This window comes from Carica papaya, chromosome 4, assembly GCF_054855325.1.
Source record: "Carica papaya isolate Zhongbai chromosome 4, ASM5485532v1, whole genome shotgun sequence".
Classification (NCBI taxonomy): domain Eukaryota; kingdom Viridiplantae; phylum Streptophyta; class Magnoliopsida; order Brassicales; family Caricaceae; genus Carica; species Carica papaya.
In genome coordinates this window covers 30,986,075-31,010,904 of record NC_142312.1, presented here as the reverse complement: position 1 = coordinate 31,010,904, position 24,830 = coordinate 30,986,075, and the positions used below count along the sequence as shown (strand labels likewise).

Genomic DNA, 24,830 nt, shown 5'->3' with positions numbered 1-24,830 from the left:
AATTTGCATTACTCAGGATGCAGGAAAATGAGTCTGTTAGGGACTATGCCTCCAAACTCTCGGATATTGTGAATAAAATGAGATTGTTGGGGGAGGACTTTCCTGAATCAAGGGTGGTAGAACAAATTCTTATAAGCTTACCACCAAAGTTTGAGTCTAAAATCTCAGCTTTGGAGGAACTTGCAGATATTGATAAGATTTCTTCAGCTGAACTAATCAATAAGCTGTAAACACAGGAGCAACATGTCAACATGCATGCTCGTGTACCTATTGAAGGAGCCTTATTCTCATCTCAAATCAAAGCTACCCCTTCAAATTAGTATCAAGGGAGAAGGAATGGAGGAAATCAAACTGGAAACCAAAGTTCCAGAAAACAGAAGAAGTATCCTCCTTACAACATTTGCTCCCTCACAAATCATTTTGAGAATGAATGCTGGTATAAGGGAAAGAAAGCTATCTAATGCAACTTCTGCAAAAGACTGGGCCATAAGGAGAAGTTCTGTCGACAAAAACAAAAGCTGGAAGCGGCACAATCTAAGCAGGAGTTGCAACATGTAAATGTCACTGAGATATATAGTGAGCAAAGTAATACAATACTTGTTGCTTCAAGTGAATTGATAGTGGAAGACGACAGCCTTTGGGTTGTTGATAGTGGTTGCACTTTACACATGTGCAAGAATGAAGCCATGTTTGTGTCACTTGACAAATCAGCAACAGGCCAAGTAAGACTTGGAAATGGCATGATGGAAACCATCAAAGGTAAAGGCAACATTGCCATTGAAACCAAAGATGGCAGAAAACTTATCACTGATGTAAATTTTGTTCCTACCCTCTCACAGAATCTACTCAGTGTTAATCAGATGACTGATCGAGGCTACTCGGTTGGATTCAAGGATAACTGCTGCAGGCTATATGATCCTGAGGATTGCTTGATTGCCTTCATCCAAAAGAAGAATCAAGTCTACTCCTTGAAACTCAGAGAAGTAGTTGAAAGCGCCAGTGTTGCCTCTGTAACTGAAGGCGAGATTTGGCACAGGCGCCTTGGGCATTTTCATGCGGCTAGGCTACAACAATTGCAGAAGGAAAGTCTAACCAAGGACTTCCCAAATTTTGCTGTCACTGAGACAGTATGTGGAGCATGTCAGATGGGGAAATTGGTAAGAAATTCATTTCCTTTGCAAGCAGATTGGAGAGCGAAAGAGAAGCTGACACTTATCGATTCTGACATTTGTGGTCCAATGACATAAAACTCTATGAGTGGTTGCAAGTATTTTGGCTTGTTCATAGATGATTTTTCCAGGATGATTTGGGTTTGTTTCCTGCAGAATAAAGCTCAAATTTTTGGTGAATTCAAGAGGTTCAAAGTTATTGCAGAGAAAGAAAGTGGCAGCGTACTGAGGTGCTTAAGGACAGATAATGGGCTTGAATTCAATTCCAGCCAATTCAATGATTTCTGTTCTGAGAATGGGATCAAAAGGCAGCTCACGGCACCATATTCTCCTCAGCAAAATGGTGTCTCAGAGAGGAAGAACAGAACCATTATGGAAATGGCAAGAAGCATGCTTGCTGACAAACACCTGCCTAAAGCCTTGTGGGCTGAGGCAGTGAACACTGCTGTGTTCCTGCTTAACATACTGCCTACAAAGGCTGTAAAACAGATGACACCTGTGGAGGCTTAGAGTGGCATCAAACCATCAACTAAGTATCTAAAGGTGTTTGGATAAGTGTGCTACTGCCATGTCTCGGATGACAAGAGATCCAAGCTAGATATGAAGGCTGAGTTGGGAATATTTTTGGGATACAGTACTGAAGCAAAAGCATACAGAATTCTAAACTTGAGAACCAACAAGCTTATGATTCGAAGAAATGTAACGGTGGATGAAAACAGCTATTGGAATTGGGAGAAGCAGAAAGTCGAACGAGACTGTGTCACATTTGAAGAAGGAAAGAAATCAGTAACAGTATCAAACTCAACTCAGAAAGATAAAGATGATGAAGATGGTGAAAATGATGACGATGATGAAGAATGTGAAGCAGAAGAGAGAATAAAATTGAAAAGTCTGGCTGACATCTATGAAAGGTGCAGTTTTGCCTCAAAAGAACCTTCCTCTGTTGAGGAAGCACTTCAGCAGCAAGAGTGGAGACTTGCTATGGAAGAGGAAATCAGAATGATTGACAAAAACAATACTTGGTCTCTGGTAAAATTAAGTACAAATAAAAAACCAATTGGAGTAAAGTGGGTGTTCAAAGTGAAACTCAATCCGAACGGGACAACAAACAAGCACAAGGCACGGCTTGTGGCAAAGGGATACTCCCAGCTTCCAGGAATTGACTACACAGAAACTTTTGCTCCTGTGGCCAGATATGAAACAATTAGACTCATTCTGGCCATGACAGCTCAGTTTGGTTGGAGTGTGATGCACCTGGATGTGAAATCAGCCTTTTTAAATGGCAAGCTAAATGAAGAAATTTATGTTGAGCAGCCACCGGGATTCATTCAACTTGGAAAGGAGAGTCATGTCTATCTTCTTCACAAAGCCCTATATGGCCTCAAACAGGCTCCTCGAGCCTGGTATGATAAGTTAAATTCATACTTACTTAACTGTGGATTTGAGAGAAGCATGATAGAAAGCACACTGTATGTGAATAGAGAAGAAGACCGACTTATCACTGCAGTATATGTTGATGATATACTGGTGACAGGCAGCAACAAAAGGAAAATGAAAGAGTTCAAGCTAAAATTGGAGAAGGAATTTGAGATGTCTGATCTTGGAGAAGCTACCTACTTCTTGGGAATGGAAATTCATCAAAGCAGCTTGGGTATTTTTCTTTCACAAGGCAAGTATGCCAAAGAAATACTAAATAAATTCAATATGAATCACTGTAAAACAGTATCTGCACCACTGGTGTCCAACCTGAAATTGTCAAAAGATGATAAAGGTAGCCAAGTTGAAGAAGGGAATTACAGAAGTCTAATTGGGAGCCTTCTGTATCTCACAGCTACCAGACCAGATATTTTGTTTGCAGTAAATTTACTTTCAAGGTACATGGCTTCACTGAGGGAATCACACTTACAAGCTGCCAAACATGTGCTGAGGTACTTGAAAGGAACCTGGAATTTTGGTGTTCAATTCAAAGCAAGAGCAGAAGGTGGATTAGTCGACTACAGTGACAGTGATTGGGCAGGAAGCGTAGAAGATGCACGTAGCACAACTGGGTACTTGTTCAGAATAGGCTGCGGTGTTTTTTCATAGGCATCTAAGAAACAGGATACTGTGGCTCAATCCACAGCTGAGGCTGAGTATGTAGCCGCAGCTACAGCAACTAACCAAACAATTTGGTTGAGGAAGGTGTTCAACGATCTAAAGCTGGAAGAACAATCACCTACAGTGTTGTATGTTGACAACAAGTCTGCAATTGCCATTGTGAAAAATCCTGTAATGAACGGTAGAACTAAACACATCAACGTTAAGTATCATGCTATACGTGAGGCTGAGAGGAATCAAGAAATCAAGCTGATACATTGCTCCACTGATGATCAGCTTGCGGACATTCTAACCAAGGCCCTGTCTAAAGCTAAATTTGAGGATTTGCGAGAAAAAATAGGGGTTGGTGGAAAAAGTCATTAAGAGGGAGTGTTAAAATTAATGACTTTTTTCTGTTTAGTTTAAATTCAAAAGGAAGGAAATCTATCGTGAAGATGTATCACAGTAAGATACGTAAACTTCACGAGACGTGTATGCATATTTTTCGGATGATTTGACTTGATCACTTGTAATCGATATCTCTATATATATGCTGAAATAAAAAAGATCAAATATCTTCTTCTCTTAAGAAAACAGAAAAAAAAACTCCTCTTAGAAAACAGCAAAACAGAGGCAGTTGCAAGTTTTTGCTCTGTTTTGCTGCCCTCTCTCTCTCCTCAACTCTCTCTCTAAGTTTGTTCTGTAGAGCCTACTTCAAAGCTCTTCAGTTTTCGACTAACACTTTTATTTTCCAGAGAGTGTAAATAGAGCGACATAGATAAAATGCAGAGGGGTTCCTTTCCATGCTTGGTAGGAGAGATTCTTCAAGAAATTAAGTAATAGGTTTGGGAGGCATGTGAAGTTGGACGAAAACACATATGCAGAAATAGCTTACGAAGAGATAAGAACCTCCTTCGAATTACCAGCAGCTCATTATACAGTTCCAATAGTCCTGGTAGTTAAAGTATATGGAGATGTCTTCTGGATTGAGTTGGAAGAGGAGAAACAATCAACGAACAGCCGGGAAGATCATGGAAGAGAGATGGATGGGTATATATGCAACTCATGGGGAATATACCATAATGATTGGTTGGAAAAGCGACAAGAACAAAGAAGGAAAGTGGTATTCAAATGTTCAGAAAATGAACTCCATAAAGTGGAAATGTGACGGGGACTAGTCACAAGTTTCTACTTGTGTGCAAACCGCAGGCTTGGGAGAAGGAAGAAGCTGAGAAGACACATTGTAAAAGGAAAACAAGATGTTACTACTTTGAAGGTACTTTTAGCTTTTATCATGCTAATAAACTCAAGATGTTCAAGAACGAGACGAGGAATCGACAGGAACAAAAAGATCTTAATGAAGAGACTGATGAAACTATTAGAGCGTGACAGGACAATCCAAATATGTCGTAGGATAGTAGGGATATTTGAAACAAGAAGTTGGAAAATACGGCACTTCCTCCGTGCCCAAGAAAGCATTTGAGATGATAATTCGAGGATTAGATGGTTGAAAGAGGGCTGAAGATGTCTTTCTTTGATACAAGATATGGAATGCGGTGTGTGATTATGATGGTATTAGATCACTTGGTTCATATGGTTTTTACTTTATCTTTTTGAGAAATCACCACGATATAATTAAAGATAATTTTCAAAAATTTATGTAGGATTTCCATATAAGCTGTAAATTTGTTCGTTTCATTAATATTACTTTCATCTCCTTATTCCCGAGTTCTCGAATTCTTAGTGAATTTTTTGAAACATCAAGCGGTGCGTGAAGAAAAGAATGGTATCCTTAGCAAATAATAATAAACTGAAAAACACTTGAATAAACTGTTGACTTCATTAATTTATAAGATATGATAAGCTTATTTAACATGAAGCAATGAGAAGCTGAAACTAAGGAAGTCTACCTTTGAATTAAAAGGTTCTTCAGAACAATGAGTTAATTATAGGAAAAAATGAATAAGAACGTTTTATGTGACTCCTTTAAGTTTTACCATTCCAGTTAAGGGAAGTGGAGTTTGAATATATCCTTATAATTTGTTCAGAACTTTCTTTATTACGACTCTTCATTTCTGGAGACGACGTAGTATGTGTAGAATTGATGGACATGTTTGTATCTGATTCGCTTTGATATGACGTACCGTCTTTGGCTGATGTCTTTTTTTTGCTGTTGTTTTTCAAGTAGCGATGTGTTGGTTGAGGACGTGTTCCACGATGGGATTTAGATCTTGTGTGTTGTGGAATCTGGACGTCGGGTGCGGTACTGTGCAACGAAGGGGTCGACTCAATTTCAAGGGATTCAAATGTTTGTTGATTGGTTTCATTAGTAGTAATAAGCTGGATAGTTTTAGAGAGTTGTGACCTTTTTTCATTAAGAGACTGATGAAATTCAGACTGTTGTGCCCTAATTTTTGCGGGAATGAAGAGTTGGAGAAGGTTTAGGGGCCGGAGTGATTTCTTCAAGGGACTTGACTTCTCCCAGGAAGAGAAGCAGCAGAAGATTCAAACTGTTGATTGGTTTCTCCACGGGGATGAGAAGGAGAAAGATTTTCAAGGGCATGAAAAGGTTGAGAGAGCTCTTGGATATGAAAGATAGATAAAGTTCCAACAATTGCAAAAAATACAATAGCTAGTTGAATATAAAACACCCAGTTTTGTCCGTTACCGTGTGGTAAGATAAGCCATGTTGCATCAAGTTAAGCCGTAGCCATGGCTAACACAGTCCCCCAACATGAATGTTAAAATTAATGACTTTTTTCTGTTCAGTTTAAATTCAAAAGGAAGGAAATCTATCATGAAGATGTATCACAGTAGGATACGTAAACTTCACGAGACGTGTATGCATATTTTTCGGATGATTTGACTTGATCACTTATAATCGATATCTCTATATATATGCTGAAATAAAGAAGATCAAATATCTTCTTCTCTAAAAAAAACAAAAAGAAAAAACTCCTCTTAGAAAACAGCAAAACAGAGGCAGTTGCAAGTTTTTGCTCTGTTTTGCTGCCCTCTCTCTCTCCTCAACTCTCTCTCTAAGTTTGTTATGCAGAGCCTACTTCAAAGCTCTTCGGTTTTCGACTAACAACTGGTATCAGAGCTTGGTTCTCCCACGTATCAGGTGAATCAAAAATTTCTCAGACCCGATGGCAACCTCAGTAACTACCCCTGCTCCGCAGTTCAATGGAGAAAATTACCATGTGTGGACAATAAAGATGAGAGCTCACCTCAAAGCTCTGGGTTTATGGGACGTTATTATAGACGATAGCGAACCAACCCCACTACAAGAAACTGCTACATTGAACCATATTAAAAGACATGAGGAAGAGAAGACCAAGAAACCAAAAGCATTTGCTTGTCTTTTCTCAGCGGTTTCGGACAGGGTTTTCTCTAGGATTATGAACTATGAATCACCCAAGGAAGCGTGGGAGAAACTGAAGGAAGAGTTTGATGGAGGAGACAGAAACAAGAAGATCAAGCTACTGAGGTTAAAAAGTGAATTTGCATTACTCAGAATGCAAGAAAATGAGTCTGTTAGGGACTATGCCTCCAAACTCTCGGATATTGTGAATAAAATGAGATTGTTGGGGGAGGACTTTCCTGAATCAAGGGTGGTAGAACAAATTCTTATAAGCTTACCACCAAAATTTGAGTCTAAAATCTCAGCTTTAGAGGAACTTGCAGATATTGATAAGATTTCTTCAGTTGAACTAATCAATAAACTGCAAACACAGGAGCAACGTGTCAACATGCATGCTCGTGTACCTATTGAAGGAGCCTTATTCTCATCTCAAATCAAAGCTACCCCTTCAAATCAGTATCAAGGGAGAAGGAATGGAAGAAATCAAACTGGAAACCAAAGTTCCAGAAAACAGAAGAAGTATCCTCCTTGCAGCATTTGCTCCCTCACAAATCATTTTGAGAATGAATGCTTGTATAAGGGAAAAAAAGCTATCCAATGCAACTTCTGCAAAAGACTGGGCCATAAGGAGAAGTTCTGTCGACAAAAACAAAAGCTGGAAGCGGCACAATCTAAGCAGGAGTTGCAACATGTAAATGTCACTGAGATATATAGTGAGCAAAGTAATACAATACTTGTTGCTTCAAGTGAATTGATAGTGGAAGATGACAGCCTCTGGGTTGTTGATAGTGGTTGCACTTCACACATGTGCAAGAATGAAGCCATGTTTGTGTCACTTGACAAATCAGCAACAGGCCAAGTAAGACTTGGAAATGGCATGATGGAAACCATTGAAGGTAAAGGCAACATTGCCATTGAAACCAAAGATGGCAGGAAACTTATCACTGATGTAAATTTTGTTTCTACCCTCTCCCAGAATCTACTCAGTATTAATCAGATGACTGATCGAGGCTACTCGGTTGGATTCAAGGATAACTGCTGCAGGATATATGATCCTGAGGATCGCTTGATTGCCTTCATCCAAAAGAAGAATAAAGTCTAGTCCTTGAAACTCAGAGAAGTAGTTGAAAGAGCCAGTGTTGCCTCTGTAACTGAAGGCGAGATTTGGCACAGGCGCCTTGGGTATTTTCATGCGGTTGGGCTACAACAACTGCAGAAGGAAAGTCTAACCAAGGACTTCCTAAATTTTGTTGTCACTGAGACAGTATGTGGAGCATGTCAGATGGGGAAATTGGCAAGAAACTCATTTCCTCTGCAAGCAGATTGGAGAGCGAAAGAGAAGCTGACACTTATCCATTCTGACATTTGTGGTCCAATGACAGAAAACTCTATGAGTGGTTGTAAGTATTTTGGCTTGTTCATAGATGATTTTTCCAGGATGATTTGGGTTTGTTTCCTGCAGAATAAAGCTCAAATTTTTGGTGAATTCAAGAGGTTCAAAGTTATTGCAGAGAAAGAAAGTGGCAGCGTACTGAGGTGCCTAAGGACAGATAATGAGCTTGAATTCAATTCCAGCCAATTCAATGATTTCTGTTATGAGAATGGGATCAAAAGGCAGCTCACGACACCATATTCTCCTCAGCAAAATGGTGTCTCAGAGAGGAAGAACAGAACCATTATGGAAATGGCAAGAAGCATGCTTGCTGACAAACACCTGCCTAAAGCCTTGTGGGCTGAGACAGTGAACACTGCTGTGTTCCTGCTTAACATGCTGCCTACAAAGGCTGTAAAATAGATGACACCGGTGGAGGCTTGGAGTGGCATCAAACCATCAACTAAGTATCTAAAGGTGTTTGGATAAGTGTGCTACTGCCATGTCTCGGATGACAAGAGATCCAAGCTAGATATGAAGGCTGAGTTGGGAATATTTTTGGGATACAGTACTGAAGCAAAAACATACAGAATTCTAAACCTGAGAACCAACAAGCTTATGATTCGAAGAAATGTAACGGTGGATGAAAACAGCTACTGGAATTGGGAGAAGCAAAAAGTCGAACGAGACTGTGTAACATATGAAGAAGGAAAGAAATCAGTGACAGTATCAAACTCAACTCAGAAAGATAAAGATGATGAAGATGGTGAAAATGATGACGATGATGAAGAATGTGAAGCAGAAGAGAGAATAAAATTGAAAAGTCTGGCTGACATCTATGAAAAGTGCAGTTTTGCCTCAAAAGAACCTTCCTCTGTTGAGGAAGCACTTCAGCAGCAAGAGTGGAGACTTGCTATGGAAGAGGAAATCAGAATGATTGACAAAAGGAAAATGAAAGAGTTCAAGCTGAAATTGGAGAAGGAATTTGAGATGTCTGATCTTGGAGAAGCTACCTACTTCCTGGGAATGGAAATTCATCAAAGCAGCTTGGGTATTTTTCTTTCACAAGGTAAGTATGCCAAAGAAATTCTAAATAAATTCAATATGAATCACTGTAAAACAGTATCTACACCACTGGTGTCCAACCTGAAATTGTCAAATGATGAGAAAGGTAGCCAAGTTGAAGAAGGGAATTACAGAAGTCTAATTGGGAGCCTTCTGTATCTCACAGCTAGCAGACCAGATATTTTGTTTGCAGTAAGTTTACTTTCAAGATACATGGCTTCACCGAGGGAATCACACTTCCAAGCTGTCAAACATGTGCTGAGGTACTTGAAAGGAACCTGGAATTTTGGTGTTCAATTCAAAGCAAGAGCAGAAGGTGGATTAGTCGGCTACAGTGACAGTGATTGGGCAGGAAGCGTAGAAGATGCACGTAGCACAACTGGGTACTTGTTCAAAATAGGCTCCGGTGTTTTTTCATGGGCATCTAAGAAACAGGATACTGTGGCTCAATCCATAGCTGAGGCTGAGTATGTAGCCACAGCTACAGCAACTAACCAAGCAATTTGGTTGAGGAAGGTGTTCAACGATCTAAAGCTGGAAGAACAATCACCTACAATGTTGTATGTTGACAACAAGTCTGCAATCGCCATTGTGAAAAATCCTGTAATGCACGGGAGAACTAAACACATCAACGTTAAGTATCATGCTATACGTGAGGCTGAGAGGAATCAAGAAATCAAGCTGATACATTGCTCCACTGATGATCAGCTTGCGGACATTCTAACCAAGGTCCTGTCTAAAGCTAAATTTGAGGATTTATGAGAAAAAATAGGGGTTGGTGGAAAAAGTCATTAAGAGGGAGTGTTAAAATTAATGACTTTTTTCTGTTCAGTTTAAATTCAAAAGGAAGGAAATCCATCGTGAAGATGTATCACAGTAGGATACGTAAACTTCACGAGACGTGTATGCATATTTTTCGGATGATTTGACTTGATCACTTGTAATCGATATCTCTATATATATGCTGAAATAAAGAAGATCAAATATCTTCTTCTCTCAAAAAACAGAAAGAAAAAACTCCTCTTAGAAAACAGCAAAACAGAGGCAGTTGCAGGTTTTTGCTCTGTTTTGCTGCCCTCTCTCTCTCCTCAACTCTCTCTCTAAGTTTGTTCTGCAGAGCCTACTTCAAAGCTCTTCGGTTTTCGACTAACAATGAACTTATGAACAATTTTTAGGAGCCACTTCAAACTATCATAATTTCCAGGAATTAGAGTTAAAAGAAGAGTGACAATGCACAAGGACAAGAACAAAACAAGAGTGTTACTTATCTAAAAGATCTTGAAAGCTGTGGTTTTATTAACTGTTGATTGACCTTTAAGAGCTCCATCGGTAAAGACACCGCCGGAAGGATTCATTCCGGCAGTATAAGAAACTGAGGCAATCAAAATGCATACAAGCTTATTCTGCATTATACTTTTTTTAATGGAATTTCTATATCAAAACTAATTATGGTATCTAAAAATTATGACTTTTTTAGTAGCAAAGAGAGGCAAAAAGCTAAAAAATTAAGAGCTCTTCAAGAACATCTTGAACCAAAAAAATTCTCATGGCATTGTTCGTGATAAGTTATTAGAGATCACCTACATATAAGCATGCAGATGAAAACCAGGCTATAATGAGAAGCTAGAAAACTAAGAGGTCCTCAAGTACATTCTGAACAAATAAATTCTCACGACATCGTTCGTGATAATTTATTAGAATTCACCTGACACATGAGCATATAGATAAAGACTAAACTATAATGAGAAACCAAAAAACTAAAAGCTCCTCAAGCACATCCTGATCTAAGAAACTCCTATGACATTGGTCGTAATAAATTATTGGAGATCACCTGACACATTAACATACAGATGAAGACCAAGCTATAATGAGAAACCAAAAAAATAAGAGCTCTTCAAGTATATCCTGAACTAAGAAACTCACATGGCATCATTTGTGATAAGTTATTGGAGATGACCTTAGCATGCAAATGAAGACCAAGCTATAACGAGAAGTCAAAAAATTAAGAGCTCTTCAAATACATCCTAAGCCAAAAAACTCCAATGACATTGTTCTTGTTGGAGATCATCTGACACATGAGCATATAGATAAAGACTAAAATATAATGAAAAGTCAAGATTCATCAACGAATCAGTGCATAATGAAATGAATTAAGTTGATTGTTGCAGCACTAATAAGTTATAAATTGATTATACGTTATATTTTGGTTTATTCATATTATATTATGATTAAACTAAAAGTCAATCCGAGAATAAATCAAGGCGACTTGATTCGGTTTAGTTTTTTTTGTAATATTCTTAAATTAAATAATTATTATTATTTGGATTATAAAAAAATTATAAGTAAATTAGACTCTCATAACTTAAACATTATGTCAAAGTAAAAGTAAAATATTTGATAAATCAAAATATTGAAAAGAAAAAAGAATTAGTATATTCAAAATATACAGCTAATAAACACCAAAACATACTGCTGAGTTCATTAATTCATAAGATATGATGAACTTATTTAACATGAAACAATGACAAGGTGAAAATAAGGGAATTTAGCGTTTGAATTGAAAGATTCTTCATCATAGTCTAGTAAATTTAGGATGAGATGAATCCTTCCTCTTGCGGGGATGTGGGGACGTGGATTTTGAATATATCCTTGCAATTATTCCAGACCTTTCTTTGCTGCGACTCCTTTCCCTTTCTGGAGACGACATAGTTTGTCTAAAATTTTCGTATGACACATCATTGTAGTAGTTTTTGTCGAAATTGATCGACATGTCTGTGTCTGATTCATTTTGATATGACATTTTATCTTCGCTTGATGTTTTTTTTTGTAGTTATTTTTTTGATATCGATGTGTCAGTTTAGAGGGTTGTGAGCTTTTTTTGTTAAGAGACTGATGAGATTCAGAATGTTGTGGTCTAATTTTTATAAGGGAATGAGAAGGAGAAGATTTAGAGGATGGAGTGATTTCTCTAGGGGAACGAGAAGGAGAAGATTTTGAGGATGGAGAGATTTCTCCATGTGAACGAGAAGGGGAAGATTTAAAGGGTTGATTGGTTTTTACAAGGGAATGAGAAGGAGGCAAATTTGACTCCTGACTGATATCTGTAGAGGAAGAAGAATGAGAAGATTTAACGGGCGGGTTGACTCTTCGAGGAGAATGAGAAGGAGAAGCATTAAAGGGTGGGTTGACTTCTCCAGGGGAATGAGAAGGAGAGGAATCTTGCTGGAAGCAATTACAACATTGCTTAATGGGATTATATGTATAAAAAACAAATAGAGTTCCAACAGTGGCAAAAAGTACGATGGCTAGTTGAACATAAAACACCCAGTTTTGTTCATTACCGCGCGGTAAGATGAGCCATGTTGCAGCAAGGTAAGCTGCAGCCATGGCAAACACAGCTCCCCACATGAACTTGTGAACAATCTTTAGGAGCCACTTCAAACTTTCATAATTTCCAGGAATTAAGGTTAGAAGAAGAGTGACGATGCACAAGGACAAGAACAAAGCAAGAGTGTTACTTATCTGAAAGATTTTGAAAGCTGTGGTTTTGTTCACTGTTGATTGACCTTTAAGAGGTCCATCGGTAAAGACACCGCCGGGAGGATTAATTCCGGCCGTATAAGAAACTGTGGCGATCAAAATGCATACAAGCGAGATCGTGTTTCTTGCATTTTGCAATGCTTCCATATGAATCTGATCAGCAAGCTGGGATCTGTCTCCTCTGTTGCTTGAATTCTGGCGCTCACGTGTTTGACTCATTTTCACTAGCCGCCTGCAGGGACGTACCTCAAAGCTCTCTGAAAATGGCTGGAATATTGAAATCAAGATGAGATGAGTTCACTCGTGGTCTTTTTCTAATAATACACCTATCAATCATTGTGTATAACAATTATAGTTGACCCAGGAGATGAGTGAGAACGATGATCAGTACCCAACAACTACGCCATGCAACTTGACAAAATTAACAATAATTAAACACTGCACCAGTCCTCGTCAGTTCACCAAAAAAGTCATTTTTAAATTAAACCTTGTTTTTATCTGGCTTCATTGTCAACAACCAATAAGTTTATCCATGTAAAGATAATTTATAAATTATATATATATATATATATATATATATATAAAGATCTTCATCTCAAGTATATATACATATATGTATTTATTAGTGTTATTATTATTTGGATTGAGAAAGAGTTATAAGCAAATTAGACTCCTAAGAGCTCGAGCATTTCTTTAATCCTGGCTAGGCCGAAGCTTATCCTCTTGCAAAATCTGCCTTAGCTCCCAAATAGAAATATATATGAAGGATAATATTTATATATTGAGAGACATAATACGTATTTGAACACAGGGGTGGAGAAAAAAATTACACCCATTAGGTTTTGTTCATTAATCAACTAAGTCCTGATATAATCGCTAGCTAAGTGACAAAAAAAAAAGTGAAGGATGGAAGAAGCTGAAGAGAAAACAGAGTGGGAGACGTATCATGGAAGGAGAAAGTATGAAGCTGACTAGATCAAAAGAACGTGAGGAGGAGAAGTTTTGATCTATCGAGGAAAGAAGATTAAGTCTAGTATCGGTGTTTGTAGACGATCTCGATCAGGCAATGGAAAGAAATCATCTTGCAAGGTCTTCCACAAAGTTTGAAGAGGTGAAGGATACTTTTATTTTCCAGAGAGTGTAGATAGAGCGACATAGATAAAATGCAGAGGGGTTCCTTTCCATGCTTGGTAGGAGAGATTCTTCAAGAAATTAGGTAATAGGTTTGGGAGGCATGTGAAGTTGGATGAAAACACATATGCAGAAATAGCTTATGAAGAGATAAGAATCTCCTTCGAATTACCAGCAGCTCATTATACAGTTCCAATAGTCCTGGTAGTTAAAGTATATGGAGATGTCTTCTGGATTGAATTGGAGGAGGAGAAACAATCAACGAACAGCCGGGAAGATCATGGAAGAGAGATGGATAGGTATATATGCAACTCATGGGGAATATACCATAATGATTGGTTGGAAAATCGACAAGAACAAAGAAGGAAAGTGGTATTCAAATGTTCAGAAAATGAACTCCATAAAGTGGAAATGTGACGGGGACTAGTCACAAGTTTCTACTTGTGTGCAAACCGCAGGCTTGGGAGAAGGAAGAAGCTGAGAAGACACATTGTAAAAGGAAAACAAGATGTTACTACTTTGAAGGTACTTTTACCTTTTATCATGCTAATAAACTCAAGATGTTCAAGAACGAGATGAGGAATTGACAGGAACAAAAAGATCTTAATGAAGAGACTGATGAAACTATTAGAGCGTGACAGAACAATCCAAATATGTCGTAGGATAGCAGGGATATTTGAAACAAGAAGTTGTAAAATACGGCACTTCCTCCGTGCCCAAGAAAGCATTTGAGATGATAATTCGAGGATTAGATGGTTGAAAGAGGGCTGAAGATGTCTTTCTTTAATACAAGATATGGAATGCGGTGTATGATTATGATGGTATTAGATCACTTGGTTCGTATGGTTTCTACTTTATCTTTTTGAGAAATCACTACGATATAATTAAAGATAATTTTCAAAAATTTATGTAGGATTTCCATATAAGCTGTAAATCTGTTCGTTTCATTAATATTACTTTCATCTCCTTATTCCCGAGTTCTCGAATCATTAGTGAATTTTTTGAAACATCAAGCGGTGCGTGAAGAAAAGAATGGTATCCTTAGCAAATAATAATGAACTGAAAAACACCTGAACAAACTGTTGACTTCATTAATTTATAAAATATGATAAGCTTACTTAACATGAAGCAATGACAAGCTGAAACTAAGGAAGTCTAGCTTTGAATTAAAAGGTTCTTCAGAACAATGAGTTAATTATAGGAAAAAATGAATCAAAACGTTTTATGTGATTCCTTTTAGTTTGACCATTCCGGTTAGGAGAAGTTGATTGTGAATATGTCCTTTCAGAACTTTCTTTATTACGACTCCTTATTTCTGGAGACGACATAGTATGTATAGAATTGATCGACATGTCTGTGTCTGATTCACTTTGATATGACGTACCGTCTTTGGCTGATATCTTCTTTTTGCTGTTGTTTTCCGAGAGTAGCGATGTGTTGGTTGAGGACGTGTTCCACGATGGAATTTAGATCTTGTGTGTAGTGGAATCTGGACGTCGGGTGCGGTACTGTGCAACGAAGGGGTCGACTCAATTTCAAGTGATTGTAAATTAGTTTATTTAAACCATGCAAACATGAAAGAAAATGCAGCCCTTTTTCTTGTATCATCTTCTCACAATTTTGTCGAAGCACAGAAACAGAGAACTTTGCAGGGTTATGCTCTGTTTCTGTGCCCTCTCTCTCTCTCTCTCTCTCTTACTTTTTTTCTCTACAAAAGCTACCGAATTAGTTTTTGAAAGCAGCAAATTTTCATGTTAAAATATTACATGGATATTTTCAGAGAGTTGTGAGCTTTTTTATTAAGAGACTGACGAAATTCAGAAAATTGTGCCCTAATTTTTGCAGAGGAATAAAGAGGAGAAGGTTTAGGGGATGGAATGATTTCTTTAAGGGACTTGACTTCTCCCAAGGAAACAGAAGCAACAGAAGATTCAAACTGTTGATTGGTTTCTCCACGGGGATGAGAAGGAGAAAGATCTCAAAGGGCATGAGAAGGTTGAGAGAGCTCTTACCGGAAGCAATTACACCATTGTTTAATGGGATGATAAAGTTCCAACAATTACAAAAAGTACGATAGCTGGTTGAATATAAAACACCCAGTTTTGTCCATTATCGTGTGGTAAGATAAGTCATGTTGCAGCAAGGTAAGCCGTAGCCATAGCTAACACAGCGCACCACATGAACTTATGAACAATCTTTAGGAGCAACTTCAAACTATCATAATTTCCAGGAATTAGAGTTAAAAGAAGAGTGACAATGCACAAGGGAAAGAACAAAGCAAGAGTGTTACTTAATCTGAAAGATCTTGAAAGCTGTGGTTTTGTTAACTGTTGATCAGTCTTTAACATCCTGTTTGAATAAATTTTAGTGATGGTTAATTAATGTATGGTAATTGGATAACAATGACATAAGATGGGAATGATAAATTTTTTTTATATTTGGATGATTGTATATTAATGTATGTTAATAATATATTTTTATTTGAATGATAGGATAGTATAGTTGTATTTTCAGTCAAGTTACTAATTTACCCATAACTATTATGTTAATTGTGTATATAAGAAATATATAATAAAAAAATTTAAATTTTTTACCAATATACATTTGTATTTAAATAAATAATTATTACAAAATAAATTTTTATATTTAATAAAATAAATAATAAATTGTGATGATAAAAATAGAATTAAGTATATTATATGAGAGTATAAAGGAAAAAAAAAAGTAATATGTCAGTCAAATACCACCACTGATTCGGTAATTTTAAAATTTATTTCAAATTTGTCGGTCAGATATCATTTGTTAATATTGAAAGTTGGAACAAACATGATTTTCTTACACCCGTAGAATATCATACATTAAAATTCTATCATTTATTACGATCCAAACAGAGTGTAAGAGGTCCATCGATAAAGACACCGTCAGAAGGATTTATTCGGCAGAATAAGAAACTGTGGCAATCAAAATACATACAAGCGAGATTGTATTTCTTGCATTCTGCAATGTTGGGATTTGTCTTCCCTGTTGCTTGAATTGTGGAGCTCCTAGGTTTGACTCATTTTCATCAAGCAGCTGCAGGGACGTATCTCAAAGCTCTCTGCAAATGGCTAAGATGAGTGATAATTATAATTGTATGACAATCATAGTTGACCAAGGAGATGAATGAGAAATTGACAAAACAAAAACCCTAATTGTTAACAATTATAGTTGACCCTGGAGATTTTTTTATTCTGCGTTATACTTTTTTTAATGGAATTTTTATATCAAAACTAATTATGATACTTGGTTAAAAACTTAATTAATCATGAATTTTTTTTTAGTAGCAAAGAGAGGCAAAAGGCTAAAAAACTAAGAGCTCTCCAAAGCACATCTTGAGCCAAGAAACTTTCGTGGCATTGTTCGTGATAAGTTATTGGAGATCACTTGACACATGAGCATGCAGATGAAGACCAAGGTATAATGAGAAGTCAAAAAATTAAGAGTTCCTCAAGTACATCCTGAACTTAAAAACTCATATGACATCATTTGTGATAAATTGTTAGAAATCACTTAACACATGAACATGTAGATGAAGACCAAGGTATAACGAGAAGCCGAAAAACTAAGAGCTCCTCAAGCACATCCTCTACTAAGAAACTCCTATGACATCGTTTGTGATCAATTATTGGATATCACTTAACACATAAGCATGCAGATAAATATCAAGTTATAACGAGAAGTAAAAAAACTAAGAGTTCTTCAAACATATCGTGAACCAAAAAACTCCAATGACATTGTTCTTATTGGAGATCACGTGACCTATGAGCACACAGATAAAGATTAAGCTATAATAAAAAGTCAAAATTCGTCAATCAGTCAGTGCATAAGTTGATTATTGCAACGCTAATGAGTTACAAATTAATTGTAGGTTATATTTTGCTTTATTCATATTATATTATTATTAAACTAAAAGTCAATCAGAAAGGCAACTTGATTTGAGAGTTAAATTTTTTATTAAAAAAAACATTCTTAAATTAAATAATTACAATTATTTGGATTTAAATAAAAATTATAAGCAAATTAAACTCTCATATCTTAAACATTATGTTAAGTAAAAGTAAAATATTTGATAAATCAAAATATTAAAAAGAAGAAAGAATTAATATGTTCAAAATATAAAGTTAAGAGACAATAAAACACACCGCTAAGTTCATTAATTCATAAGATATGATGAACTTATTTAACATGAAGTAATGATAAGGTGAAAATAAGCGAATTTAGCATCTGAAGTGAAAGATTCTTCATCACAGTTTAGTAAATTTAGGATGAGATGAACCCTTCCTTTTGCGGGGACGTGGATTTTGAATATATCTTTGTAATTATTCCAGACCTTTCTTTCCTGCGACTCCTTTCTCTTTCTGGAGATGACATAGTTTGTCTAAAATTCTGATATGACATATCATTGTAGTCTTTGTCAAAATTGATCGACATGTCTGTGTCTGATTCATTTTGATACAACATTTTGTCTTCACCTGATGTCTTTTTTTTTGTACTTGTTTTTTGAATATTGATGTGTGGTTTTACGGAATTGTGAGCTTTTTTCATTGAGAGACCGATGAGATTCAAAATGTTGTTGTCTAATTTTTATATGGGAATGAGAAGGAGAAGATTTAAAGGATAGAGTTATTTCTCCGAGGGAATGAGAAGGAGAAGATTTTAACCGTCAATTGATCTCTATGGCGGAATGAGAATGAGAAGATTTAAAGGATGGAGAGATTTCTCCATGCAAACGAGAGGGGGAAAATTTAAAGGGTTGATTGATTTCTACAAGGGAATGAGAAGAAGACGATTTTAACTGCCGACTGATCTCTCTAAAGGAAGAAGAAGGAGAAGACTTAACGGGTCGGTTGACTCCTCTAGGAGAATGAGAAGGAGAAGATCTAAACTGTTGATTGGTTTCTCCAAGGGGATGAGAAGGAGAAGCTTTGAAGGGTCGGTTGACTTCTCCAAGAGGATGAGAAGGAGAGGAATCTTGGTTGAAGCAATTACAACATTGTTTAATGGGATTATACATACAAAAGACAAACAAAGTTCCAACAGTGGCGAAAACTACAATAGCTAGTTGAACATAGAACACCCAGTTTTGTCCATTACCATGGGGTAAGATGAGCCATGTTGAAGTAATGTAAGCCGTAGCCATTGCTAATACAGCCCCCCACATGAACTTATGAACAATCTTTAGGAGCCACTTCAAACTTTCATAATTGTTAGGAATTAGAGTTAGAAGAAGAATGACAATGCACAAGGACAAGAACAAAGCAAGGGTGTTACTTATCTGAAAGATCTTGAAAGCTGTGGTTTTGCTAAGTGTTGATTGACCTTTAAGAGGTCCATCGGTAACGACACCGCCGGGAGGATTCATTCCGGCAGTATAAGAAACTGTGGCGATCAAAATGCATACAAGCGAGATCGTGTTTCTTTGCATTTTGCAATGCTTCCATATGAATCTGATCAGCGAGCTGGGATCTGTCTCCTCTGTTGCTTGAATTCTGAGGCTCATGTGTTTGACCCATTTTCATCAGCCAGTTGCAGGGACGTCACTCGAAGCTCTCTGCAAATGACTGGAATACTGAAACCAAGACGGGATGAACTGACTCTTGGTCCTTTCCTAATAATACACCTATCAATCATTGTGTATAACAACTATAGTTGACCCAGGAGAGAGCGAGAACAACAATCAGTTCACAACAACTACGCCATGCAACTTGACGAAATTAACATTGAGCAAACACTTCATCAATCCTCGTCATTTCTTTAATCCTAACTCTGCTGAGCTTATCATCTTGCAAAATCTGCTTTTAGCTTCCTGCATGTTCATGGCCCCCAGTACGTCTATCAGTTTTCCAAGCGAATGAATATCAACTTTTAAATTCTTATTCCCAGTTTTCTATAAAATATTTAGATTTCCACAGTATTCTCAATTATTAAATAATTCAACACAGAAATTCCCCTCTTGAACATTTTCTTATATACATCAATACATTACTATGTTATATGTTCTCATATTTTACTCTCATTATATTAATCATTTTGCAACTTAGATATACGCGAAGGAATTAACTTTGTTTTGCAAAGTTTGGAGAAGGCAAAGAATACTTTTATTACCAGGAAGAAAAAAACTTTGATTTGATGGATGATGATCAAAATAGTGAAGCTCCAACTATGTCCTATCAGATGAGTTGTCTAAAGAAACGGGAGAAGTAACGAAGATAAGAAAGCAGTGGATTTAAAAGGAAATGGAAGAAGCAGATGGTCTACCAAAATTCATGGGAGAAATGAATGCTAAAGCCTTGCTAAGTAGCAGCCCAACGAAAAAGAAGAATATGCTAATTGTTACAGCGAAGGGGATCGAACTCCATGACAATGAAATACAACAGAGAGCTCGTAATGAAATACAACAGCATGGGTGCGTGTAAATATATATATATATAAACACACACCAGTAAAGAGAGAAAGAGAAAGAGACCGTAAAACGCACGACAAACAGACGCAAATAAGTAGAATAAGTAAGGATCTAAAGCTTTCACAGTTTATTTCTCACATTGAAAGAAGCTAATTAACAATGAAAGTTGGCATACATACATATACATATATATATGTGTCATCATTTGACAAGATCATGAATATTCTGAACAAACTTATCAATATAACCACTCATTAAACCTGAGCTTCCCAGTGTTTCCTTCCACTTAGCATGATTCTTCCTCACCAAATCACCCTCTTCGCTATCTTTATTCATCACACATTTAATGGCATTGCAAAGATTCTCCTTTGACACCCATCCATTGTCCTCTTTTTTCACCTCTACAGCAACATTCAATTCATCCGCCAAAAGCTTCGTGTTCAACATCTGGTCACCCAGGTGAGGCACCAAAACTATCTGACAGTCGCTAATCAATGACTCCCACATCGACCCAAATCCACAATGATTCACAAAACAACCCACAGATGGGTGAACCAAAATCAATGGCTGCTGAACCCATGAACCCCAAACAACTCCTCTTCCTCTAACTCTCTGCTCGAACCCTTCCGGAAAAGCTTCTTCAATGGTTGATGCCCCAGCCGGTGGTTTTAGAGCTACCAGAAATGGTAAACCAGTGAGTTCAAACCCAAGCAAAAGTTCTTGAAATTGGTCTTTTTCAAGAATGAGTTGGCTACCGAATGCGCAAAAAACGACTGAATTTGGTTCAAACCCACCTAGCCATTTAACCCATTTCTCATCTAATGCCACTGTTTTCTCCGGTTCAGGTAAAACCGGACCGGTTAAGAAAACAGGTTTTTGATACTGACTCCCTAAGTAATCACAGAATTTTCCTTCTATTTCGCTGCATGTTCTTATCGCAATCGCATCGGAATTCTTCAATGCAATTGTTACCCGCTCGTAGAACGAGATCCCGTCTCCGAAAGGCAGCGATATAAACATCAAATTACGAGCATCTTGGCCTTTAAGCACCACTTTGGATGATGGGTACCCAGCGGGAGGCTCTGCAATTTCTTCCTCTGTAATGGGTTTGTCCTTACGAACATTTCGAGCCGGGACTATGGCGATGGCGATTGCCGCGGCGCAAACCACGTTGTAACATATAGTTTTGATGCCGAGCGGCTTTGTTATTTCTGGGATCCAATGAGCATTGTCGTACAAAACCAAGTTGGGTTTTGCCCGAACGATGAATTCTTGGACTTGGTCACGCGCAAGATCCATGGCTATGGCGAGCAAATGGTTCAAGAAAATGGGTATTTCAGAGGCTGTCTCGGTGCCAACCGGGAGTCCATCGACGTGGGGAATGGTTACAAGATGGAAGGTGATGAGATGAGGATGGAGATTCAGATGTTGCAGTTGCTGTTGAGCTTTCTTGGGTAGAAGATAAGTGACCTTGTGGCCTTTCTCGGCTAGCTTGTTAGCGAGATGGAGGTAGGGAGTCATGTGGCCCATTGCAAGCCATGGAAACATTGCTACGTGAAGGTTTGAGCCATTATTGGGATCCGCCATTATTGCTGTCTATTTTGTGTGAAGAATGTTCTTTGATTTTGGTTATTGGCCATGTGTATTCAATCTCACGTATATATAGCCACAGGGCTTTACTGTTATATGCGTTATACATACAGATGATTTTAGAGGGTTGTCCTTGTAATCTTCTTCGTAAAAATATATTTTTTCAACTAAAACAAAAAAAAAAATTGAAGTTTACAGAGTGCCACAGAAGGTGCAAAAGGATTGCAGGTATAGATGGTGAAGAACTAACCAAAGACTAATTATAAGATGTTTCAGAAATATAAATAAATAAATAAATTATCAAAACTTATAAATATGTTATCTCATAATATTTAAATTTTTTTAAATAAAAATTTATATATTTTATTAATTAAATAACACTTATATATTAATTATAATACAATCAATCATAATAAAATTTATAATATTATAATTTTTTTAATAAAAACAAATACAAAACATACATTTTATCTTATAATATAACATGAAATTTAATTGTACCACCATCAAATAATGTAAGTCAATTCACTTGTGTTGTTGTAGAACATCTTATAATTATTGTATTTTCAAATTAATATATATATATATATATATATATATAACATCGCATTTTAATTTTTAAGAAAAATATACAAAATACAAAACTCACCATCGTTATTAAATAATGGTATGTTGTAGTTATTTCAATTATAGAAATATAATCACCCGTCATTTTATTAAAACTAAATCTAAATTAATCAATACAATTCCATCAATATAATAATGAATTAAGTCATAAATTATTAATTTAAATATTATGTGTAGGTCATCATATACTCATAAAGTGACCAACTTTACGTTTTAATAAAATCTGAACTCTGTGACTTTCAAATGAGATTATAAAAATTTAATTATTAAACCATCGTGGTGGTAGTTGAAGATGGTAGGCATTAATACCTTGTAATAATACGTTGTGAATATTAATAAAAACGTACACGTGACACTTGATATTGTAAGAAAATATAATGATGGTCCGACGCTCTTAGTAAATTTTGAAATGTCATAAATACTATTTGCTATGGTGGTTGAAGATGATTGAAGAGTACATTAAGAATATTGATAAAGAGTACAATTTTTGAATACGTGACACTTTAAGAAAATTTAATGGTGCTCTAATATTTTTAGTAAAATTTGAAATGTCAAATATACTATTCATTAAAATGTTAGGATAAATTTTTAATCTTCTAAATATATTTTGACTTTTCATACATTACTATTTTTTTACTTTAATTACTCTTTAATATTAACTTCTTAGTTTACATATATTTATATATATATGTATATATTTTCCCTTTTTATTATCTATTTTTATTGCATATATTATGTTTAGTTTATATTTTAAATTTTAATTTTATGTTGTTGAATTCAATAGTTTTTATTATTCAAAAATCTATAATTAAGAATGTTAACTTGGTAACAATGCATTAATTTTATTTTATAAGTATTTTGTATTGTTGTTTAATATCTTCTATTATAATTAATTTGATATCTAACATGATGATTATAAAGACCTGAAACCTTAGAGGAAATAAATTTGTATTTCTAAATGTAGAAGCGAACAATATAGTTTATCATAATTAATAACCGAATGATTAGATAACCAAATAAAAAATACAGGAGAAACCAAATAAACCAGATAATCGAGAAGACTATATGAATTATCAATTTAAACATGCACAATATAATAGAAAATAAGTTAGGCAGTACATAAGAATAAACAAAGAGTCTGGATAAGTGTGAACCAATCAGTTATGACTCCACTAGTGACCTGTAATATTTTTAAGAATTTTCTAATTTTTTAGAAAACATACATTTATCGATTATTAATCCTCAATTTACTGTAACTAAGAAGATGGTGAGGGATCCTTACTAGGATCAGTGTTTCAAAATGTTATCTTATCTACTACACCTCTCAACGAGTCCTGGATTTCTTAAATTTTTCTTGCAAGTAATAAAATTTGCGTGCGATTTAGGGACTAAGTTGCCTTTTTATATCGTTAACTTTTGTCATTTTCTATTTTTTCTATTATATAATGAGAAATTATAGATATGATACCTGTACATATTACAAATTCATATTTAAATTTGATGTGTTTTAATTGATCACTTTTAAACATACTTAATAAATTAATAATCTGTTAAAAGTCCGCATTAAACCCATTTGTTGATAAAAAAATCTAATTATTATTATTTTTTTTAGATCATCTTATAATTATTTTGCATTCTCAAGATTAAAATTAAAAAATTATTAAATAGTCGTTAGACATGCACATAAATGTCGTTACAAGAAATAAATTTTTGTTTCGTGGCCACTCTATAATGTGTGCATGTCATATCAATTATTTGTCTTAGTAATTAAGAGGCTGAAAAATATGACTTGTATATATATATATATATATATATAGATATAGATATATAGATATATATATATATATAATTACATTAAAGCCCTATTATATGGTGACATCCAAATAATATTTAATGGGCTGGAATCATATTTGACATGGAATTAAGTTTAGGCCCACCGACTATAATTTTATAATTTAAATTGGGTTCTCATCTTTTTTATTCTCTCTCTTTTATTTATAATTTTTTTAATAAAAAAATTAAATTTAATCAATAAATAGACTTGAAATATGATATAATCCATTTTTTTCTTCTTAATTTAGTTATTGCAAATTGGTTTTTCTAATTATTTTTTTGAAAATTTTCTTTATATATATATATATATATATATAAACAATTAAATAGACTAACGAAAACAATCAGATACGAGTATTACACAGTTTAAATCAAAAAATACTAAATATACTACTCGTAGGAAAAGATTGCAGTAAGGTGTGGCCCTCTCGTGAATCCATCATAAACCAAGTTCGCGAAATAATCAACGGTAAAAAAGTTTTTTTTTTTACTTAAATTAAAAAAAAAATCATTTTTTTTACAAAATTTATTGTATTTTCCTTCAAATTTTATACGTTAATTAATCTATTTGGCGTATAATAATAAAATAAGCGCACAGACATTTTTATTGAATAAATTTTT

The 24,830-nt window shown here is 35.6% G+C and overlaps 2 protein-coding genes across 2 annotated transcripts; one reads left to right on the top strand and one right to left on the bottom strand.

Annotated features, from left to right (window-relative positions):
* The first annotated feature begins 6,394 nt into the window (after positions 1-6,394).
* Positions 6,395-7,711, top strand: LOC148266556 (uncharacterized). Its single transcript, XM_088219126.1, has one exon. It carries the CDS (start codon positions 6,395-6,397, stop codon positions 7,709-7,711), a length of 1,317 nt encoding a protein of 438 aa, XP_088075252.1.
* Positions 7,712-20,263: 12,552 nt separating this feature from the next.
* On the bottom strand, positions 20,264-21,825 carry LOC110812227 (UDP-glycosyltransferase 79B3-like). The gene has a single exon (XM_022038950.2). It carries the CDS (start codon positions 21,744-21,746, stop codon positions 20,361-20,363), a length of 1,386 nt encoding a protein of 461 aa, XP_021894642.2. The 5' UTR covers positions 21,747-21,825; the 3' UTR covers positions 20,264-20,360.
* Positions 21,826-24,830: the final 3,005 nt, after the last annotated feature.

Bases quoted from the DNA above. Each gene is read 5' to 3' on its own strand.
- LOC148266556 (XM_088219126.1), top strand. From the start codon at position 6,395: ATGGCAACCTCAGTAACTACCCCTGCTCCGCAGTTCAATGGAGAAAAT.
- LOC110812227 (XM_022038950.2), bottom strand. From the start codon at position 21,746: ATGGCGGATCCCAATAATGGCTCAAACCTTCACGTAGCAATGTTTCCA.